Genomic DNA, 17423 nt, shown 5'->3' with positions numbered 1-17423 from the left:
GGAATGTGGAGAAATAGGAATGTTTTTACACTGTTGGTGGGAGCGTAAATTAGTTCAACCATTGTGGAAGACAGTGTTGAGATTCCTTAAGGGTCTAGAACCAGAAATACCATTTGACCCAGCAATCCCATTACTGGGTATATACCCAAAGGATTCTAAATCATTCTACTATAAAGACACATGCACATGTTTGTTTATTGCGGCACTGTTCACAATAGCAAAGACTTGGAACCAATCCAAATGCCCATCAGTGATAGAAAGGATGAAAATGTGGCACATGTACACCTGGAATACTGTACAGCCATTAAAAAGGATGAGTTCATGTCCTTTTCAGGGACATAGATAAAGCTGGAAACCATTATTCTCAGCAAACTAATACAGGAACAGAAAGCCAAACACTACATGTTCTCACTTATAAGTGGGAGTTGAACAATGAGAACACATGGACACAGGGAGGGGAACATCATACACCGGGGCCTGTTAGCAGGTGGGGTACTAGGGGAGGGATAGCATTAGGAAAAATACGATGATGGGTTGATGGGTACAGCAAACCACCATGGTATGTGTATACGTATATAACCTGCATGTGCTGCACATGTGTCCCAGAACTTAAAGTGTAATAATAATTTTTTAAAAACCCACTAAAGCAGAAAAAAATAATAATAAAATAAAATATCATACTGATATAACAAAAAACTCTTCTGCATCTATGGCACACATTTTAATAAAGTTAAATATGTATTGAAAACTTTCATTTGATTAATGTTGGAAAGCTGGTGATTACTTTTTCAATAGAAATTTTTTTTAGTTCGTGAATTTAATCATGGCATTTATTTCCTTCGAGGCCCACATATCCAGAAAAGCCAAATTCTTTCAGTTATATGTACAAGTCACAGATGATTCTATGTGGTTTGCTTCACATATATGACTGATACAACTTATGTATTTTTATATGAAACCGTTTATCTTATAAGTGTACTTTTAAGATAGTAAGTTTGTAAGAAAAATATTCTCCTCTTAAAAATCAATTTGATTAGCTTCCAGAAAGTCGAGATGGTATCTATTTATCTATCTTATATCTAAAAAGTATATGAAAATATAAAAATGTATTACAGTATTATGAAAGGAGGTAAGTTTGTTATTCTAAAGCTGTAATTATATAGTTTAATATGTAGTGTATCATTTAATCTTACGCAGATCATTCCTTTTTCTGAAGCCAGAAGATGAGGACTATCAAATGTGTGAAGGAATTGATTTTGAAGAGATTATAAAAAATGATGGTGCTCTTCTAAAGAAGAAATGTAGATCTAAAAACCCTTCTAAGAAATCATTTCTCATTAATATTGTTCCAGAGAAAGATAATTTAACATCCCTGTCAGTGTATTCAGAAGATGGTTGGGATTTACCATACATAATGCATTTGTGGCCACCTATCCTACTCCGAAATCTTCTTCCTTACAAAATTGCTTATTATATAGAGGTATCGTGGAATTGTTTTAGTGCTTTCCTGTTTTTGATTTTCTAGTTTCAGTTTTTTTAAATTATGAACAATAAAAACTATTTTAAAGATCTAACAAATTAGAATACTAGTTAGGAATAGCTAATAAAGATATTCTTTTGCAACAAGTATGAGAATTATTACTGATAATAACATTCAAAAACTAGACTTCAGTAACAAAAAAGCCCACTGCTACATCATATTCTTTTAGTGCTGATTTTCTTAAAAGATTGTTTGCTTTGTAGAGTTGCTTTTTTTTCTTACATACTCTTCGTTTTAACAGATTGTCTGGTTTCTTCCTGTTGTTGTAACATAGGAATCCATACATCTTAAGATTTTATGTAAATATTTCATTTGCGATGCTTATCAAATGGAAGAAAGTAGTTCTTCATTGTCATCTATTACAAATTTATTTTACTTTGAGAATTACCATTTGCTTGCCTAAAAAAAAAATTTTAGACCAGGTTTCTCTCTGTTGCTCCGATTGGAGTTCACTGATGCAGTCATAGCTCACTATAGCCTCAAACTTCTAGGTTCAAGTGATGTCTCACCTCAGACCCCTGAGTAACTGGAACTACAGGTGCATGCCATGCCTGGATAATTTTTATTTATTTATTTATTTATTTTTTGAGACGGAGTTTTTGCTGTTGTTACCCAGACTGGAGTGCAATGGCCCGATCTCGGCTCACCGCAACCTCCGCCTCCCGGGTTCAAGCAGTTCTCCTGCCTCAGCCTCCCAAGTAGCTGGGACTACAGGCACGTGCCACCATGCCCAGCTAATTTTTGTATATTTAGTAGAGACGGGGTTTCACCTTGTTGACCAGAATGGTCTCGATCTCTTGACCTCGTGATCCACCCGCCTCGGCCTCCCAAAGTGCTGGGATTACAGGCATGAGCCACCGCGCCTGGCCAATTGTTTTTTATTTTTTAATTTTGTAGGGACGGGGACTCACTATGGCTTGTTTCCAACTCTTGGGCCCAAGCAATCCTCCTGCTTTGACCTCCCTAAGTGTTGGGATTATAGGTGTGAACCAATACACCCAGCTGTTTACACTTTCTGATACATGTCTCTTTTGAAGGAAAAAGTTAGTTATTTATGGTTTTAAATGTGTTTTTCCATATTGAGTAAGAAATTATCATAGTGGTTAAGAATTTGTACTTTGCTGTCAGATAGATTTGAAATTGCATCCTAGCTGTGTCATTCGCTAGCAGTATCTTCTTAAGCAGGCTTTATTGCTTTTCTCAATTTTTTGTTGTAGTCTATAAAACAAGAATAATAATAAAATTTGCATTGTTAAGACATGGGGAAAATCAAATTAGATCATGTATGTATGTTAAGACATGGGGAAAATCAAATTAGATCATGTATGTAAAGGATTTGGTACAGTGTCTGACAGACACAGGGTTCCCATTTATTTATCACTCTAGCACTACCACCACTGTTGTTGTTTTGTGGGATATTAACTTGTAAAGAATCAAGAACTTACTATTTTTGCTTTAATTAATTTAAAATCATGAGATTCCTATATTATAATAATAGGAAGAGACCAGGATAGAGATGCTGGAAAAACTGGTGAGATATTCAGATGTACTGTCAATTTATATTTCTATTCTTGTAGAACTTTTACTTGGATTCTTTTAGTGATCACTTTCTGTCTGCCAGTTACCAAAGGATATGATCAGTTTTTAGAAAGACAGTTTAGCCGTGGTATGGGCAAGGGGCTAGAGGAGACAAGAGCAGTTAGGAGACTCTTAAACTGAGAGGTCATAGAGTGACATGAACTAAGATAATAGAGGGAAATGGCAGTTTGGAGAAATGCATATGATTTAATATAAACTGATTGGAAATGGGTGATGAGGGATTATGGAGGCAGTAGGGATTACTTATTTTGGATTACCGTCAGTTTTTGCCCACATTTTACATTATTTTGTTGTTTTCAAAACAAAAATCATTAGTGGTTAAGATTGTCTTTTTGTTGTTTTACCAGTTGTAGTGTTTTATGTTTATAATTTCCAGTGGAGTTTCACATTATGTTATTTAACCTAATCTTCACAGTTTGTCCTTTGAAGTAAGTCATTTAGACCATTTTATAAATACTGTAACTCAAATCTCAGATTAAATACCATATAGAGATTTACACAGTTGACAAAGTTAGACCTTGAATGTAAGTCTTCTGACTTGTTCTGATGGGTACTTCAAAAGCATTTTGTGCAGCATTTGGAATAAATAAATAGAATTTTAGGGCATATCATTCTGCAACATTTTAATTTTTTTATTTTTATTACAGGGAATTGAAAATTCAGTTTTTACTCTAAGCGAAGGACATTCAGCCCAGATTTGTACTGTACAGTTGGATAAAGCCAGGCTACATTTAAAATTACTTGACTACCTTAATCATGATTGGAAAAGTGAATATCATATAAAGCCTAATCAACAAGACATTAGTTTCCTCAATTTTACCTGTATTACAGAAATGGAAAAGACTGATTTAGATATTGCTGTCCATATGACTTATAATACTGGTCAGACAGTTGTGGCATTTCATAGTCCTTATTGGATGGTCAATAAAACTGGTCGAATGTTACAGTACAAAGCAGATGGAATTCATCGAAAACATCCACCGGATTATAAAAAGCCAGTTCTCTTTTCTTTTCAGCCAAATCACTTTTTTAATAACAACAAGGTATGTAATGTTTATTCTGTTTTTCCATTGTCTTTAACTGCTTGTCATTTTTTAGTTGTTAAAGGTTTGAGGGATAAATATTATGAAACTTGGATAGAGATAACATTTGTTAAATATTTGAGACTAAAATTAGAATTTAATATTTGGAAAGGTCTAGTGCATTAACAATATAATATTTTGTTTATGCTAAAAAGTAAATTACCAGCTTAAGCAGGAATTTTTAAAGGTACCTAAATTATAATATATTTGGAATATTTTTTTCCTAGGTTCAACTTATGGTAACTGATAGTGAGTTGTCCGATCAGTTTTCAATTGATACTGTTGGTAGTCATGGAGCTGTTAAATGTAAAGGCCTGAAAATGGAATATCAAGTGAGTTCATTCTGTGCTTATCAAGAAACTTTAGTTTTAAATGTTTCTATTAACTACTTAATTAAATTTTACAAGGATGTTATGATACATTACAGTTTTTGAACTGTTAATTTTTTTTTCCTTAGGTTGGTGTCACCATAGACCTCAGCAGTTTTAACATTACTAGAATTGTGACATTTACCCCTTTTTATATGATTAAAAACAAAAGCAAATACCATATATCAGTGGCCGAAGAGGGAAGTGGTAAATGGCTCTCTCTTGATTTGGAGCAGGTGGGTAGATGAATTTATACCTCTTTGGATATATACGTCTTTGGATTCTATTTTCTCCTTGAAGATAGATACCTAAAGTCACCATGTAATGTTTTAACTCTCCCCTTACCCCAGTTTTGTTTCAGTTTCATGAATCTTTATTGAATATTTTTGCCCAGCTCTAGATAGATGGCAAGGTTTAATTTTTAATAATTAGATAACTAGGAATGCCTAGCTTGTTAAGGGAGGTAGACATTTAACAGTTACTAACCACTTTGGTTAATGTAGCAGCCAAAGACTAGATAAGGTATAAATGCATCAAAGAGAAGAAAATTATTTATTCTCTCTAGGAAGCTATTAGGAATGCCTTCAGAGAGTAGGTTAATCCAGACTTCTCTTCAAGTTATTTGAAGGCAGTAGTAACTTAGAAGTGAAATTTTGATTCTGTGCCATCATTAAACCTTTGAAGAAGGGTTTTCTGAATGACTGACTGAGGTTGATGAAATATTTTATTTTTGAAGACCTTTTATTTTAAATGTTAGGATTAGAGAAGTATTTGCTGTTTCTAGTCATTATTCCTTTTTGCATTCAAAACCATCCTTGTGGGATTATTCTGGAAGTATATTCTTTAGACTTTCCTGGGCCGGGCGTGGTGGCTCACGCCTATAATCCCAGCACTTTGGGAGGCCGAGGCGGGTGGATCACGAGGTCAAGAGATCGAGATCATCCTGGTCAACATGGTGAAACCCCGTCTCTACTAAAAATACAAAAGTTAGCTGGGCATGGTGGTGCACGCCTGTAGTCCCAGCTACTCGGGAGGCTGAGGCAGGAGAATTGCTTGAACCCAGGAGACGGAGGTTGCGGCGAGCCGAGATCACACCATTGCACTCCAGCCTGGGTAACAAGAGCGAAACTCTGTCTCAAAAAAAAAAAAAAAAAGAATTTCCTTTAGGGCTGGTTTTGAAGATAAATGCCATCAGTGTATCTATAAAAATCTCTAGCTGCCTTCACAGTCTTTCTTTTCTTTGTCTTCAGTGTTCTGCAGTCACACTGCTATATGTCTGTACATGGTTAACTTTTTGTTTATTCTGCTTGAGATGCTTTACTACTAGATCTGTGGATTAATATATTTCATGCTTTCTGTAAAATTTGCTACTATTGTCTCTTTAAATGTTGCCTCTCTTTCATTCTTTCACTTTTTCCATCTAAGCCTTTAAATCAGGCATGTTAGACATTCATATTATATCCTCCATGTCTCTTAATAGCTCTTTTATATTTTCCAACTCTCTTTGCTTCATTCTGGGTAAATTCTACATATACATCTTTCAATTTTTTTTTACCTTTGCTGTGTCTGAACTACTATTTAAGTCTTCAACTGAGTATTTGAATAATTACAGTTCTTATTTCCAGAAATTTCATCTTTTTTCAAGTCTATTCATTCTTTCAACAAATATTGTGTATTTTTAACGTGACTTGCAATGTACTAGATAACAAAGCCACAAGTTCCCATCTTTAGGTAGTTTACATTTCAGTGTGTGTGGGGGAAACATTAAATTAATAATACCATAATCAATTAATATATAGTATGTTTCAAAGTGACAAGTCCAATGTGGGAAAGTCTAAGGTAGGATAAGGGACATTAAGAGTTTCAGAGCCAGGGGTGGCTATAATTTTATATAAGGTGGTTAGGATGGGACTCATTGAAGTCACATTTGAACAATGATTTGGAGAAAATGAGAAAGTTAGCAATTGTCAAGAGCTCAGCTGAGGAGAGAGCTGAGCTGCCAGGTGTCAGAGCAGCTGATTAAGACAAGCCTCAATGAAACTGTCAAACCTTTAATCACTTACTGTGATAGTAAAGATTGAGCATCCTTAATCTGAAAATACGAAATGAAAAATGCTCCAAAATTCAAAATATTCCAAAATCCAGAGCTTTTCAAGTGCCAATGTGATGCCACAAATGAAAAATTCCACACCTAACACTTTATTTTTTTCGCTTTCTTAACTGTATGTCTTTTTTTTTTTTTTAACCTTTAATTACTTACTTGTGAATAAGGGTAAGAAAATGGTTGCTTGTTGGTAACACAAATTGAGAGTCAGGAATGGTGGTGATGCCACACAACCACAGATTGCAAACATGGGTGGCTGAGATAGTGACACATTTGCTTTTTGATGGTCCAGTACAAACTTTGTTTCATGCACAATATTATTTAAATATTATATAAAATTACTTTTGGGCGATGTGTATAAGTTGTATGTGAAATATAAATGAATTTCATGTTTAGACTTAAGTACCATCCCCAAGATATCTCATTATATATATGCAAATATTCCAAAATCCAAAAGAAGTCCAGAATCTGAAACACTTCTGGTACCAAGCATTTTGAATTGGGGACACTCAATCTGTGTAAGCAGCAGGCTAAATCAGAGAAAGCATCAATTACCACCTATTCTGAAATGGCACTGGACAAGTGCCAGGTGGATCAGCACAGACATGGGAATTGTCTCACTGTCCAGGGAACCTTGAACAAGGTATCCGGCAATTTTATGGACCTGGGAGATAGAATAGGGCAAAGGGGTGGAGCTATGAATGGAAATGTATTGAGCACTGAAAGTGGACAAAAAGTGTCTTCACTTTTTGTGAAGTGAGTGTACCCTTGTTTTAAAGTGATCATCTGTGTCCCAGTTCTCAGCTCTGACTTCCCGTTTCCCCAGATAAAGAGGTCCTGCAGGGGCTTTGAAGGAAGGCCTCTGCCAAAAGGCTCTCATAAAGAGCCTCCAAATGAAGTGCCTGGGCTAGTAATGCAGGCAAGGATAAAAGCTTTGGGGCAGGGTCACTTGAATCCGTAAGACTGCCGTACCCTGCCTGTGCGTAAAGTCAGGTTATATTCCTAACCATGTCTTATATCTAGTTCCATTAATTGCCTTTTATGGTTGAATAAAACTGTATTTAACAGACTAAGACACTTAGCTCTAACAACCAGGTTCTGCAACATTGTCCTCAAGTCATGTGGTGATGATCAGGTATCACAAATGAGCAGTCTCTGAAATATATGAAGGGATCAGTCTGGTCAGGGCCTAAGATGGAGTTGACTTAATAGCTTACAGACAAGGCTGGTTCTTCATTCTTGTTCTTTTAGCTCTGTTTCCAGATTATTTTCTCCAGTCTTCTTTCTGGTCCCTTGACTGTCTCCTGTTCTTTTAGTTTGGTTTCCAAATTACTCATGGTCAAGTTATTTCTTAAAATGCTGAGCTGCTTTCCTACTCTGAACTTTGAATACTGCTTTTACTTTTTTACCTTTAATTGATGACCAGATGCTAGATTTAATACATGTTCTGACTTGTTATTTTTGTGTACTTTGAGTTCTGCTTAATTACCAAATAATATCCATAACCTGATTTTGATTTTTAGTAACTGAATATACTCTTGTTTTAAACCTGATCATCTGTGTCCCAGTTCTCAGCTCAGGTTTCTTGCTGGTTTTTTGACCCTGCTCTGTAAGATCATGACCACGTTAAAGTCTCTTTTCTTGCCAGCAGTTCACTTATCATATCTCTTCAAATTTGCTGTTCACTGCTTCTTAAATGCACAGTGCTGACAAGTGACAGTCCATCTTCAAGTTGAAAGTTTATAACTGTTGAGCTAAGCAACCCAATAATAGAGCAGTGTTGAAAGAGTGTTTTTTTTAAGTATTCTCTGATGGGTATATTAAGATGATTTATGTATTTATGGTGAAATCTGTTCATTTTTATAAATATATATAATGTATATTGTAGTGTATCCCCTTTTGGCCTGAGGATGCTGCTAGTAAACTTCTTATTCAAGTTGAAAAGAGTAAAGATCCTCCCAAAAGGATATATTTTAACAAGCAAGAAAATTGTATTTTATTGCGTCTGGATAATGAGGTAAGGTTTGTTTTGTTTTGTTTTTTGCATATGTCATTAGAAAAGCTAAAATATACCAACTAGTATTTATTTTTTGTATCAAATAATTACTCTGTTGATTTTTTCCCTTTTCTCCAAAAATGAGCAAACATTTCTTTTTGTAAAAGGACACAGAGATCTAAGATAATTTAATTGTTATATAAAAAGTTAGTTGGAATGCCCAGAATACTAGACTATACCACATCTGGAATGTCACCTATCTGTAATACAATAATTGAGATTATAGATTCCCAAAAATGCAGTATAAAATTCTGAATTGTTTTTTCAATCATCCCAGAAATTAAGTTATCAAGATAATTTAATTGTTATATAAAAAGTTAGTTGGCATGCCTGAAATACTAGAATATACTACATCTGGAATGTCACCTATCTGTAATATAATAATTGAGATTATAGATTCCGAGAAATGCTGTAAAAATTCTGATTTGTTTTTTCAGTCATCCCAAAAATTAAATTATCAAGTTAAGAATAGTCTGTTAATAAATGTTATTAGTTAATATTCTTGGGGAAATTAGCACATTAAAAATGTTTTCTTTTTCTTTCTTCTAGCTTGGAGGTATTATAGCAGAAGTGAATTTGGCTGAGCATTCTACAGTTATTACATTTTTAGATTATCATGATGGAGCAGCCACATTCCTCTTAATAAATCACACCAAGAATGAACTTATTCAATACCATCAAAGGTAAGATTATCACAACTACAGTAACTCTTGATGGTGTAAGTCTAGATGATGAGGCATGGTTTTTATGATAATTTCTTAAGAATATAAACACTGATAATGACATTGTAGCTACAAAAATCAATGTTCCATTAAAAAAAGTGTTCTGAAGTATGTAGGGGTACAACTAACTTGATGTCTACAATTTATTTTGAAATGCTTCAAAGAAAGAAAAATGGAAGAGCTGAAGCAAGTGTGGTAAAAGCTTGTTCATTGTTGATCTGATGAGGAGTCTGTCAGAGTTTGTTATGCTTCTCTGAATTGTGTCTATTTTTGAATTTTTTACATGTTTAATATAGTGTAAATATGTAAAATTTCAGATTTTTTTTTCTAACAATAGGTACCCTCTTATTGAGGTGTTGGGGGAAAGGACTGCTTCCTTAAAGACTATAATAGAATCTTCATGGTTTAGGACTACTCTTAAACATCATTCATTTTAATTTGCTGTTATATCTTCCTAGTGCTACTACCATTTATGCAACTTTCTGATCCTTTACTTAGTAGTTCCAGGCTATCTTGAATTTATTTTGTTTGCTTTCTTTCTTTGTTTTCACCTGTTACTTTTCAACAAGCACATATTTATCATTGCATGTACACTTTCCTTCCACTGCTAACTGTACAACTTCTAATCATTGATTAAAATCAAACAGATACTGAGTAAGGACCAGAGGGCTGGACTAGCAAGTACCTAAAACTCGTTTTGGGTATCATTCTCTCATCTATTTAAGATGTTAAGAAAGGGGAATGCCTGTTTTTTAAATTATCCATATTATAAAAATAATAAATGTTTCTAAACGTGTGTGCAAGTGTCTTTTTCATATAATGACTTCTGTAACCAGATACCCAGTACTGAGATTGCTAGATCAAATGGTGGTTCTACTTTTAGTTCTTTAAGGAATCTCCATCATGTTTTTCATAGTGGTTGTACTAGTTTACATTCCCACCAGCAGTCTAAAAGTGTTCCTTTTCTACCACATCCATGTCAACATCTATTATTTTTTTATGTAAATTGTGATAAATTGTGATTATTCTTATAGGAGTAAGGTGGTATCTCATTGTGATTTTAATTTGCATTTCCCTCATAAGTAAGTGATGTTGAGCATTTTTTCCTATGTTTATTGGCCATTTGTATATCTTCTTTTAAGAATTGTCTATTCATGTCCTTAGCCCACTTTTTGATGGGATTCTTTGTTTTTGTTTTTGTTTTTTTCTTGCTGATTTGTTTGAGATCCTTATAGATTCTTGGTATTAGTCTTTTGTCGGATGCATAGTTTTCGAATGTTTTCTCCCGCTCTGTAGGTTGTCTGTTTACTCTGCTGATTATTTCTTTTGCTGTGCAGAAGCTTTTTAGTTTAATTAGGTCCTGTCTATTTATTTTTGTTTTGTTGCTTTTGAGTTCTTGGTCATGAAGTCTTTGCCAAAGCCAATGTCTAGAAGAGTTTTTTCAATGTTATCTTGTAGAATTTTTATGGTTTCAGGTCTTACATTTAAGTCTTTGATCCATCTTGAGTTGATTTTTGTATAAGATGAGAGATAAGAATCCAATTTCATTTTTCTGCATGTGACTTGCCCACGATCCCAGCACCATTTGAATAGGAGATAGTCAAGATACCACAAAGAAGACTGGTCAAAAGAATCTGGAAGCAAAAGAGCTAAAAGAACAAGAACGAAGAACCAGCCTTGTCTGTAAACTATTAAGTCAGCTCTGTCTCAGGCCCTGACCAGACTGGTCCCTTCACTAGAATAGGGTGTCCTTTCCCTACTTTGTGTTTTTGTTTGTTTTGTTGAGGATAATTGGCTGAAAGTATTTGACTTTATTTCTGGTTTCTCTGTTCTGCTCCATTGGTCTACATGCCTTTTTTTAATACTAGTACCATGTTGTTTTGGTGACTATAGCACTGTAGTATAGTTTGAAGTTGGATAATATAATGCCTCCAGGTTTGTTCTTTTTTCTTGGTATTGCTTGGCTATGAGGGCTCCTTTTATGGTTCCATATGAATTTTAGGATTCTTTTTTTAGCTCTGTGAAGAATAATGATGGTATTTTGATGGGAATTGCATTGAATCTGTAGATTGCTTATGGCAATATGGTCATTTTCACAATATTGAGTCTACTCATCCATGAACATGAGATGTGTTTTCATTTGTTTGTTAAACTTTAATTTTTAAATAAATATTTTCTTCTTATCTAATCTCCCCTGTCATCATCCTACTTCAGTATCCCTCCATTTCTTATCTGTTTGAGCAGATTTCTGTTTTGTTTTATTTGAGTATTGTGTTTTGTTTTGTTTTGAGAAAGTCTTGGTCTATCACCCAGATTGGAGTGCAGTGGCGCGATCCAGGCTTACTGCAACCTCTACCTTCTGGGCTCAAGTGATTCTCATGCCTCAGCCTCCCAGGAAGCTAGGTTTACAGGTGTGTGCCACTATGCCCAGCTGTATTTGAGTAGATTTTTGATCTGTCTCTCTATATCTAGTCTTATCTCTAGTAAATCTTACATTTTCCACTAGAATGAGTTTTCTAAAATGAGAAATATAGTAATATCTTTCTTGTTTAAAGTTTTTTTCTTTTTTTACTAATTTCTTTAAAAATATACTTCTAGGCTGCATTTCTAAACATTTATCTTTCTGTGGCCTAAATCTTACCCTGTACAAACTGAAGTCTTTGTTTCCTGAGTGCTCTGGGTCTTTCCATGTGTTTTTACCCAAATAGATGTTCCTTTCAGTTAGGTAAATGCCATTCTGTGATTATTAAAAAATCAAGAAACAACAGATGATGGTGAGGCAATGGAGAAATAGGAACACTTTCAAACTGTTGCTGAAAATGTAAATTAGTTCAACCATTGTGGAAGACAGTGTGGTGATTCCTCAAAGACCTAGAACTAGAAATACTGCTTGACCCAGCAGTCCCATTACTGGTTATGTACTCAAAGGAATATAAATCATTCTCTTATGGAGATAGATGCTTGCACATGTTCATTGCAGCACTATTCACAATAGCAAAGACGTGGAATCAACCCAAATGCCCATCAATAATAGACTGGATAAAGAAAATGGGGTACATATACACCATGGATACTATGCAGCCATAAAAAGGAACGAGATCATCTCCTTTGCAGAGACATGGACGGAGCTGGAAGCCATTATCCTCAGTAACAGGAACACAAGTTCCCACTTAAAAGTAGGAGCTGAACGATGAGAACCGCATATTCCCACTTACAAGTGGGAAGCTGAACAATGAGAACACATGGACCTGGAGGGGAACAACACACACTGGGGCCTGTTGGGGGCATGGCAGGAGGGAGAGCATTAGGAAAAATAGCTAATACATGTGGAATTAATACCTAGGTGATGGGTGGATGGGTGCAGCAAATCACCATGGAATACATTTACCTATGTAACAAGCCTGCACATCCTGCACATGTATCCTGGAACTTAAAAAAAAAAAAATGCCATTCTATGTGATCACTTCCCTTGCCATCTTAATCTATGTCCCTGAGTTTTTGATAGCACCTTTGCATATGTAGATTAGAACATTTGTCACATTGTGTTACTTTCTTGTGAGTTTGAGACATGTATACACAGATGGTTATTAGTCTGAGGACTATGGTTAGTTTCCCTTTTCTTGGAATTTTCATTGCCTGTCCCTGGTAGTCCAGGACATTTTTGCATAAGGAATATTCTGCAACGAATTAAATAGATTAAAATTGATATGAATTAAAACCATTTTAAAATATTTTCAAACCGAATTTATTTGTTAATCAACACATTTACATTTGACTTTTTTTAATGGAAAAATGAAAACTATGAGTTTGTTTTCTCCTCGACATTTCCTTCTCTTGACTCTTTAAAAAATATGAGTGTTATTTCCTTCATATAAAAGTAATAGTTGTTAAATTACTGTTTTAAAAAATTTTATAGAAAAACTGTGAAAGAGGATTATAGTCTCTATAATCCAAATATTGTCAACATTTTGGTGCATTGCTTTTCCTTTGCTCTCCTGCCTCCTTTTTTTCCTCCCTCCCCCCTTTCTTCCTTCCTTATGTATCTCTCATATTTGATAGATATTGTGAGCATATAAATTTGCTTCAAAGCACAATTTTTTTTTTTCTTTCTAACTTTAGTTGTAGGTTCAGGGGATGCATGTGCAAGTTTGTTACATGGGTAAATCGTGTGTCACAGGGGTTTGGTGTAGAGATTGTTTAATTACCCAGGTAAAAGCATGGTGCACAATAGGTCATTTTTCAGTTCTCTCCCTCCTTTTACCCTCCACCCTCAAGTAGGCTCCGGATGTCTGTTGTTCCCTTCTTGCAAAAAAAATCATGCAAAGCATGATTCTTACTGAATACATGATATTCTATCACTTAGGTGCGCCACAATTAAATAATCCTTAATTGTTCAGAATTTTTATTTCCAATTTTATAATGTTAGAATCAGTTTGTCTTATGTTGTTGTCTTATGTTGTTGTTGTTGTTGTTGTTTTGAGATGGAGTTTTGCTCTGTTGCCCAGGCTGGAGTGCGGTGGCGTGATCTTGGCTCACTGCAACCACTGCCTCCCAGGTTCAAGTGATTCTAGTGCCTCAGCCTCCTGAACAGCTGGGATTACAGGTGCATGCCATCCACGCCCAGCTAATTTTTGTATTTATAGTAGAGATGGAGTTTGACCATGTTGGCCAGGCTGGTATTAAACTCCTGACCTCAGGTGATCCACCTGCCTCGATTTCCCAAAGTGCTGAGATTACAGGCATGAGCCACCATGCCCAGCCCAGCTGATCTTCTAATAAGGATCTTTAACCCATTTGTAATCATTTTAATAACTAATTTATGCTTCCTTACCATATTTTTTTAGGTATATTTTCTTTGAATAATTTTTTGGAAAATACATATCCTCTTTCAGTTATAGATAATTGCTTTTTTGTTATTGAAGGTTTTGATACATTTTAAATCAATTTTAAGATTGAAACAGTATCTGCTAATTTACCCATAAAAAATCGTAATGCTTTTTTACATTTTCTTCAACGTCTTTCCAGATTCTCACTTTCTTATGACTATAATTTGGGATTTTTCAACCAGATTAATATAAAATGGTTATCTTTTCAAAATAGATATTATTTTATTCAAGGCTCTTTTGGTGTTTGCAATGGTTTGTAATATGTTAACAAAAAATGACTTTCTTTAACTGGTTAAGTTGTTCACTACTGTTTCTTTAGTATTTCTATTTCCTAGTTGTTAAAATGTTATTTTAAGTTCATCTCTAGCTTGGTTGGAAAAAGTGTGAGTTAATTTTTTAGTAAAGATTTGTGGGTAGTATTTTGCTATTGCTTGTTTGAAATGTCTTATTCTTACAAATTTATGGCAATTTGACATAAAATTTTACGTGATAACTTTTTTCTCAAAATTGTGTAGATATTGTTCCATTGTTTTTTGACATTAGACATCATAGAACTGTGAGAGTAGCATTTTTACTTTCTTATAACTATGATTTTCCTAGATATGTGTTAGTCATTTTTTCCCCTCATTTTCTTACAAAGATATGTCTAGAACAATACTGTTTCCTTACTGTCTGATACCCAGTGAGGTCTTTTAATCTGTAGAGTTAGCTCCTTCTTCCACTTAGAAGAGCTAAATTTTATACTTATTTGCTTTATAACTTTTGTAATTGTTTTTCTTTCTAAGCATCTTTTTGTGAGTCAATTGAATTTCTTAGGTATATATTTCATGTTTTGTGATTTTAAAGAATAATTGAGTTATTATGTTTTTGCTCTAATAAGACCAATACTTAGGAGTTACCAATGAAATTCTCATAGAATTGGTATAAATAGATTAAAGTAGTTGGAATAATTTTCGATAATTAATTTGTATTTAAAAATTGACAGAACAGTTTTAAAGACTTGAAGACCTTTATTTCCTAAGTAGAACATGTATTTTCTAAGTGGGAAAATAATAAGAAACATTCATTAGTGAACCCTTTTTTAATTGTATAAGGTAAAAATTTCAGCCTTGTTTTAATCAGAACTATCACAGATTTCAATTAATGGACTAAGAATTAATCAAGTATTATTTTAGGTTTTAAAAATCTTTTTGTGTACTTGCATTTAGTTTAATGCATATTTTTACTACTTATGTCAGTTCTCTCAGTGAAATAGAAGATTCCCTCCCTCCTGGAAAAGCAGTGTTTTATACGTGGGCTGATCCAGGGGGCTCTAGAACGCTGAAGTGGAGATGTAGACAAAGTGATGGCGATGTAACACAAAAGGAAGTAAGTATTGAGTTATTATGGTGTTCCCAGCAGCCTTTTTTAAAACAGGTATTTGGGCCAGGTGCGGTGGCTCACGCCTGTAATCCCAGCATTTTGGGAGGCCAAAGCAGGTGGATTATGAGACCAGCCTGGCCAACGTGGTGAAACCTCGTCTCTACTAAAAATACAAAAATTAGCCAGGTGTGGTGGCATGCACCTGTAGTCCCAGCCACTCAGGAGGCTGAGGCAGAAGAATCATTTGAACCCAAGAGGCAGAGGTTACGGTGAGCCAAGATCATGCCACTGTATTCCAACCTGGGCGACAGAGTGAGAGTCCATTACAAAAAACAAAAAAGATTTTATTTTCAACCTTCCTAGTTTTAAGGATTGTTTGTGGCCACACTTCTAAAAAACTGCCAAAAATCTTCAAAGTAGTATTCAAGCATTGACTTAACCAAAAATGTTTAAAACCAAAAGTAGTCTTATTTTGTTTACTCTTTATTTGCTTCTACTGTGTTATAAAGTTTTGTTTAGAGAAGTGCTTTCAGCATTCACCTGAAAAGCAAATACGTTCTCTGCACTGATAATCGTATTAGGTAGATTTAGCTTCTGTAAGAACATTTAAGGATCTACCGAGTGAACTAAAACAAATTTATTTCTGGGTAGTAAGCTATGATGATAAAGTTATGTGCATACATTTTCCAGTAACATTTAAAATACTTTCAGAAATTAGGTTTTTTGTCCTTCAAGATTCCTCTTAATTTGACTTCTAATTTTTTTTCGTTTTTCTTACCACTAGTGATTTTTTCTTTCTGCCTTTCAGTAGGCCATTGTGTCTCTCATTTCCATTTTAGAGGGAAAACTGAACATTTCCTCCTTAAGCATGTCTTCACTCTACACGTTTTTTTGGTTGGCTGTCTTTTAAATAAATACTCTGTATCACATTAAGACAGTTGCCTTTTACTCCTAGTTTATTAAAATGTCTGTGTGTATAGGTATGAATAAATGAACAAGTGTTGAATTTTTATCAAATGCTTTTTATTTTCATTTATTGAAAATGATTAAATGATTTCAGACTTTATCTTTTTTGGGGAATAAACTATATGATTGATTTTTAGTATTAGGTCAAGCTGGCATTTCTGGGATTGGCTTGGTAATGTTTTAAGATTTAACTTTTCTGTCTTGTAATGCTCTTTCCAGGTTTTTATATCAAAGTAATGCTGACTTCTTAAAAATGTTGGGAAATATGTATAATTTACCCATTTTCTAGAAGAGTTTATGTAAAATTAATATGATTTCTTCCTTGAATGTTTGGTAGAATTAACCAATGAAGTGAAACCATCTTAGTTGTCTTTGTAGGAAGGTTGTATTTTTTTGTGTGCGTTTGTTTTCAGAAAAACCACTGTTTTGCTCTTTTGATGATATATATATTTTCAGTTTCTTCAATTTCTGTTCTAATCTATATTCTTTTGTTTCGTTTTTTGGGGAGTTTACTTCTGAACTCTTGAGATGGATGCTCTGTTAGCCTATTTAGGCTACCATAACAAAATACCACTGAGTGTATTAAAAAACGAAAATTTATTTCTCAGCATTCTGGAGGCTGGAATCTGAGATCAGAGGTCCAGCATGTTTGGATTCTGGCTTGCAGATGACCGCCTTTCTGTCTGTGTTCTCATATGGCATGAAGGGATGGGGGGAACATAAACTCCCTCGTGTCTC

The 17423-nt window shown here is 34.4% G+C and overlaps 1 protein-coding gene across 6 annotated transcripts in view; it reads left to right on the top strand.

The window, feature by feature from the left end:
* The window catches only part of VPS13A (vacuolar protein sorting 13 homolog A), a 226450-nt gene that overhangs the window by 137199 nt on the left and 71828 nt on the right, over window positions 1–17423 (top strand). For all 6 annotated transcript variants that reach the window (XM_064361629.1, XM_064361630.1, XM_064361634.1 and 3 more), the window contains 7 exons: window positions 1198–1480; window positions 3787–4182; window positions 4449–4553; window positions 4679–4825; window positions 8582–8710; window positions 9299–9432; window positions 15596–15725. In XM_064361629.1, the coding sequence (XP_064217699.1) occupies window positions 1198–1480; window positions 3787–4182; window positions 4449–4553; window positions 4679–4825; window positions 8582–8710; window positions 9299–9432; window positions 15596–15725 (1324 nt within the window). The remainder of the gene's footprint in view (window positions 1–1197; window positions 1481–3786; window positions 4183–4448; window positions 4554–4678; window positions 4826–8581; window positions 8711–9298; window positions 9433–15595; window positions 15726–17423) is intronic.

The sequence above is a fragment of the Aotus nancymaae genome, unplaced genomic scaffold (genome assembly GCF_030222135.1).
Source record: "Aotus nancymaae isolate 86718 unplaced genomic scaffold, 86718_ANA_hifiasm-v0.15.2.pri h1tg000041l, whole genome shotgun sequence".
Lineage (NCBI taxonomy): Eukaryota > Metazoa > Chordata > Mammalia > Primates > Aotidae > Aotus > Aotus nancymaae.
This window is presented reverse-complemented; position numbering and strand designations above follow the sequence as displayed.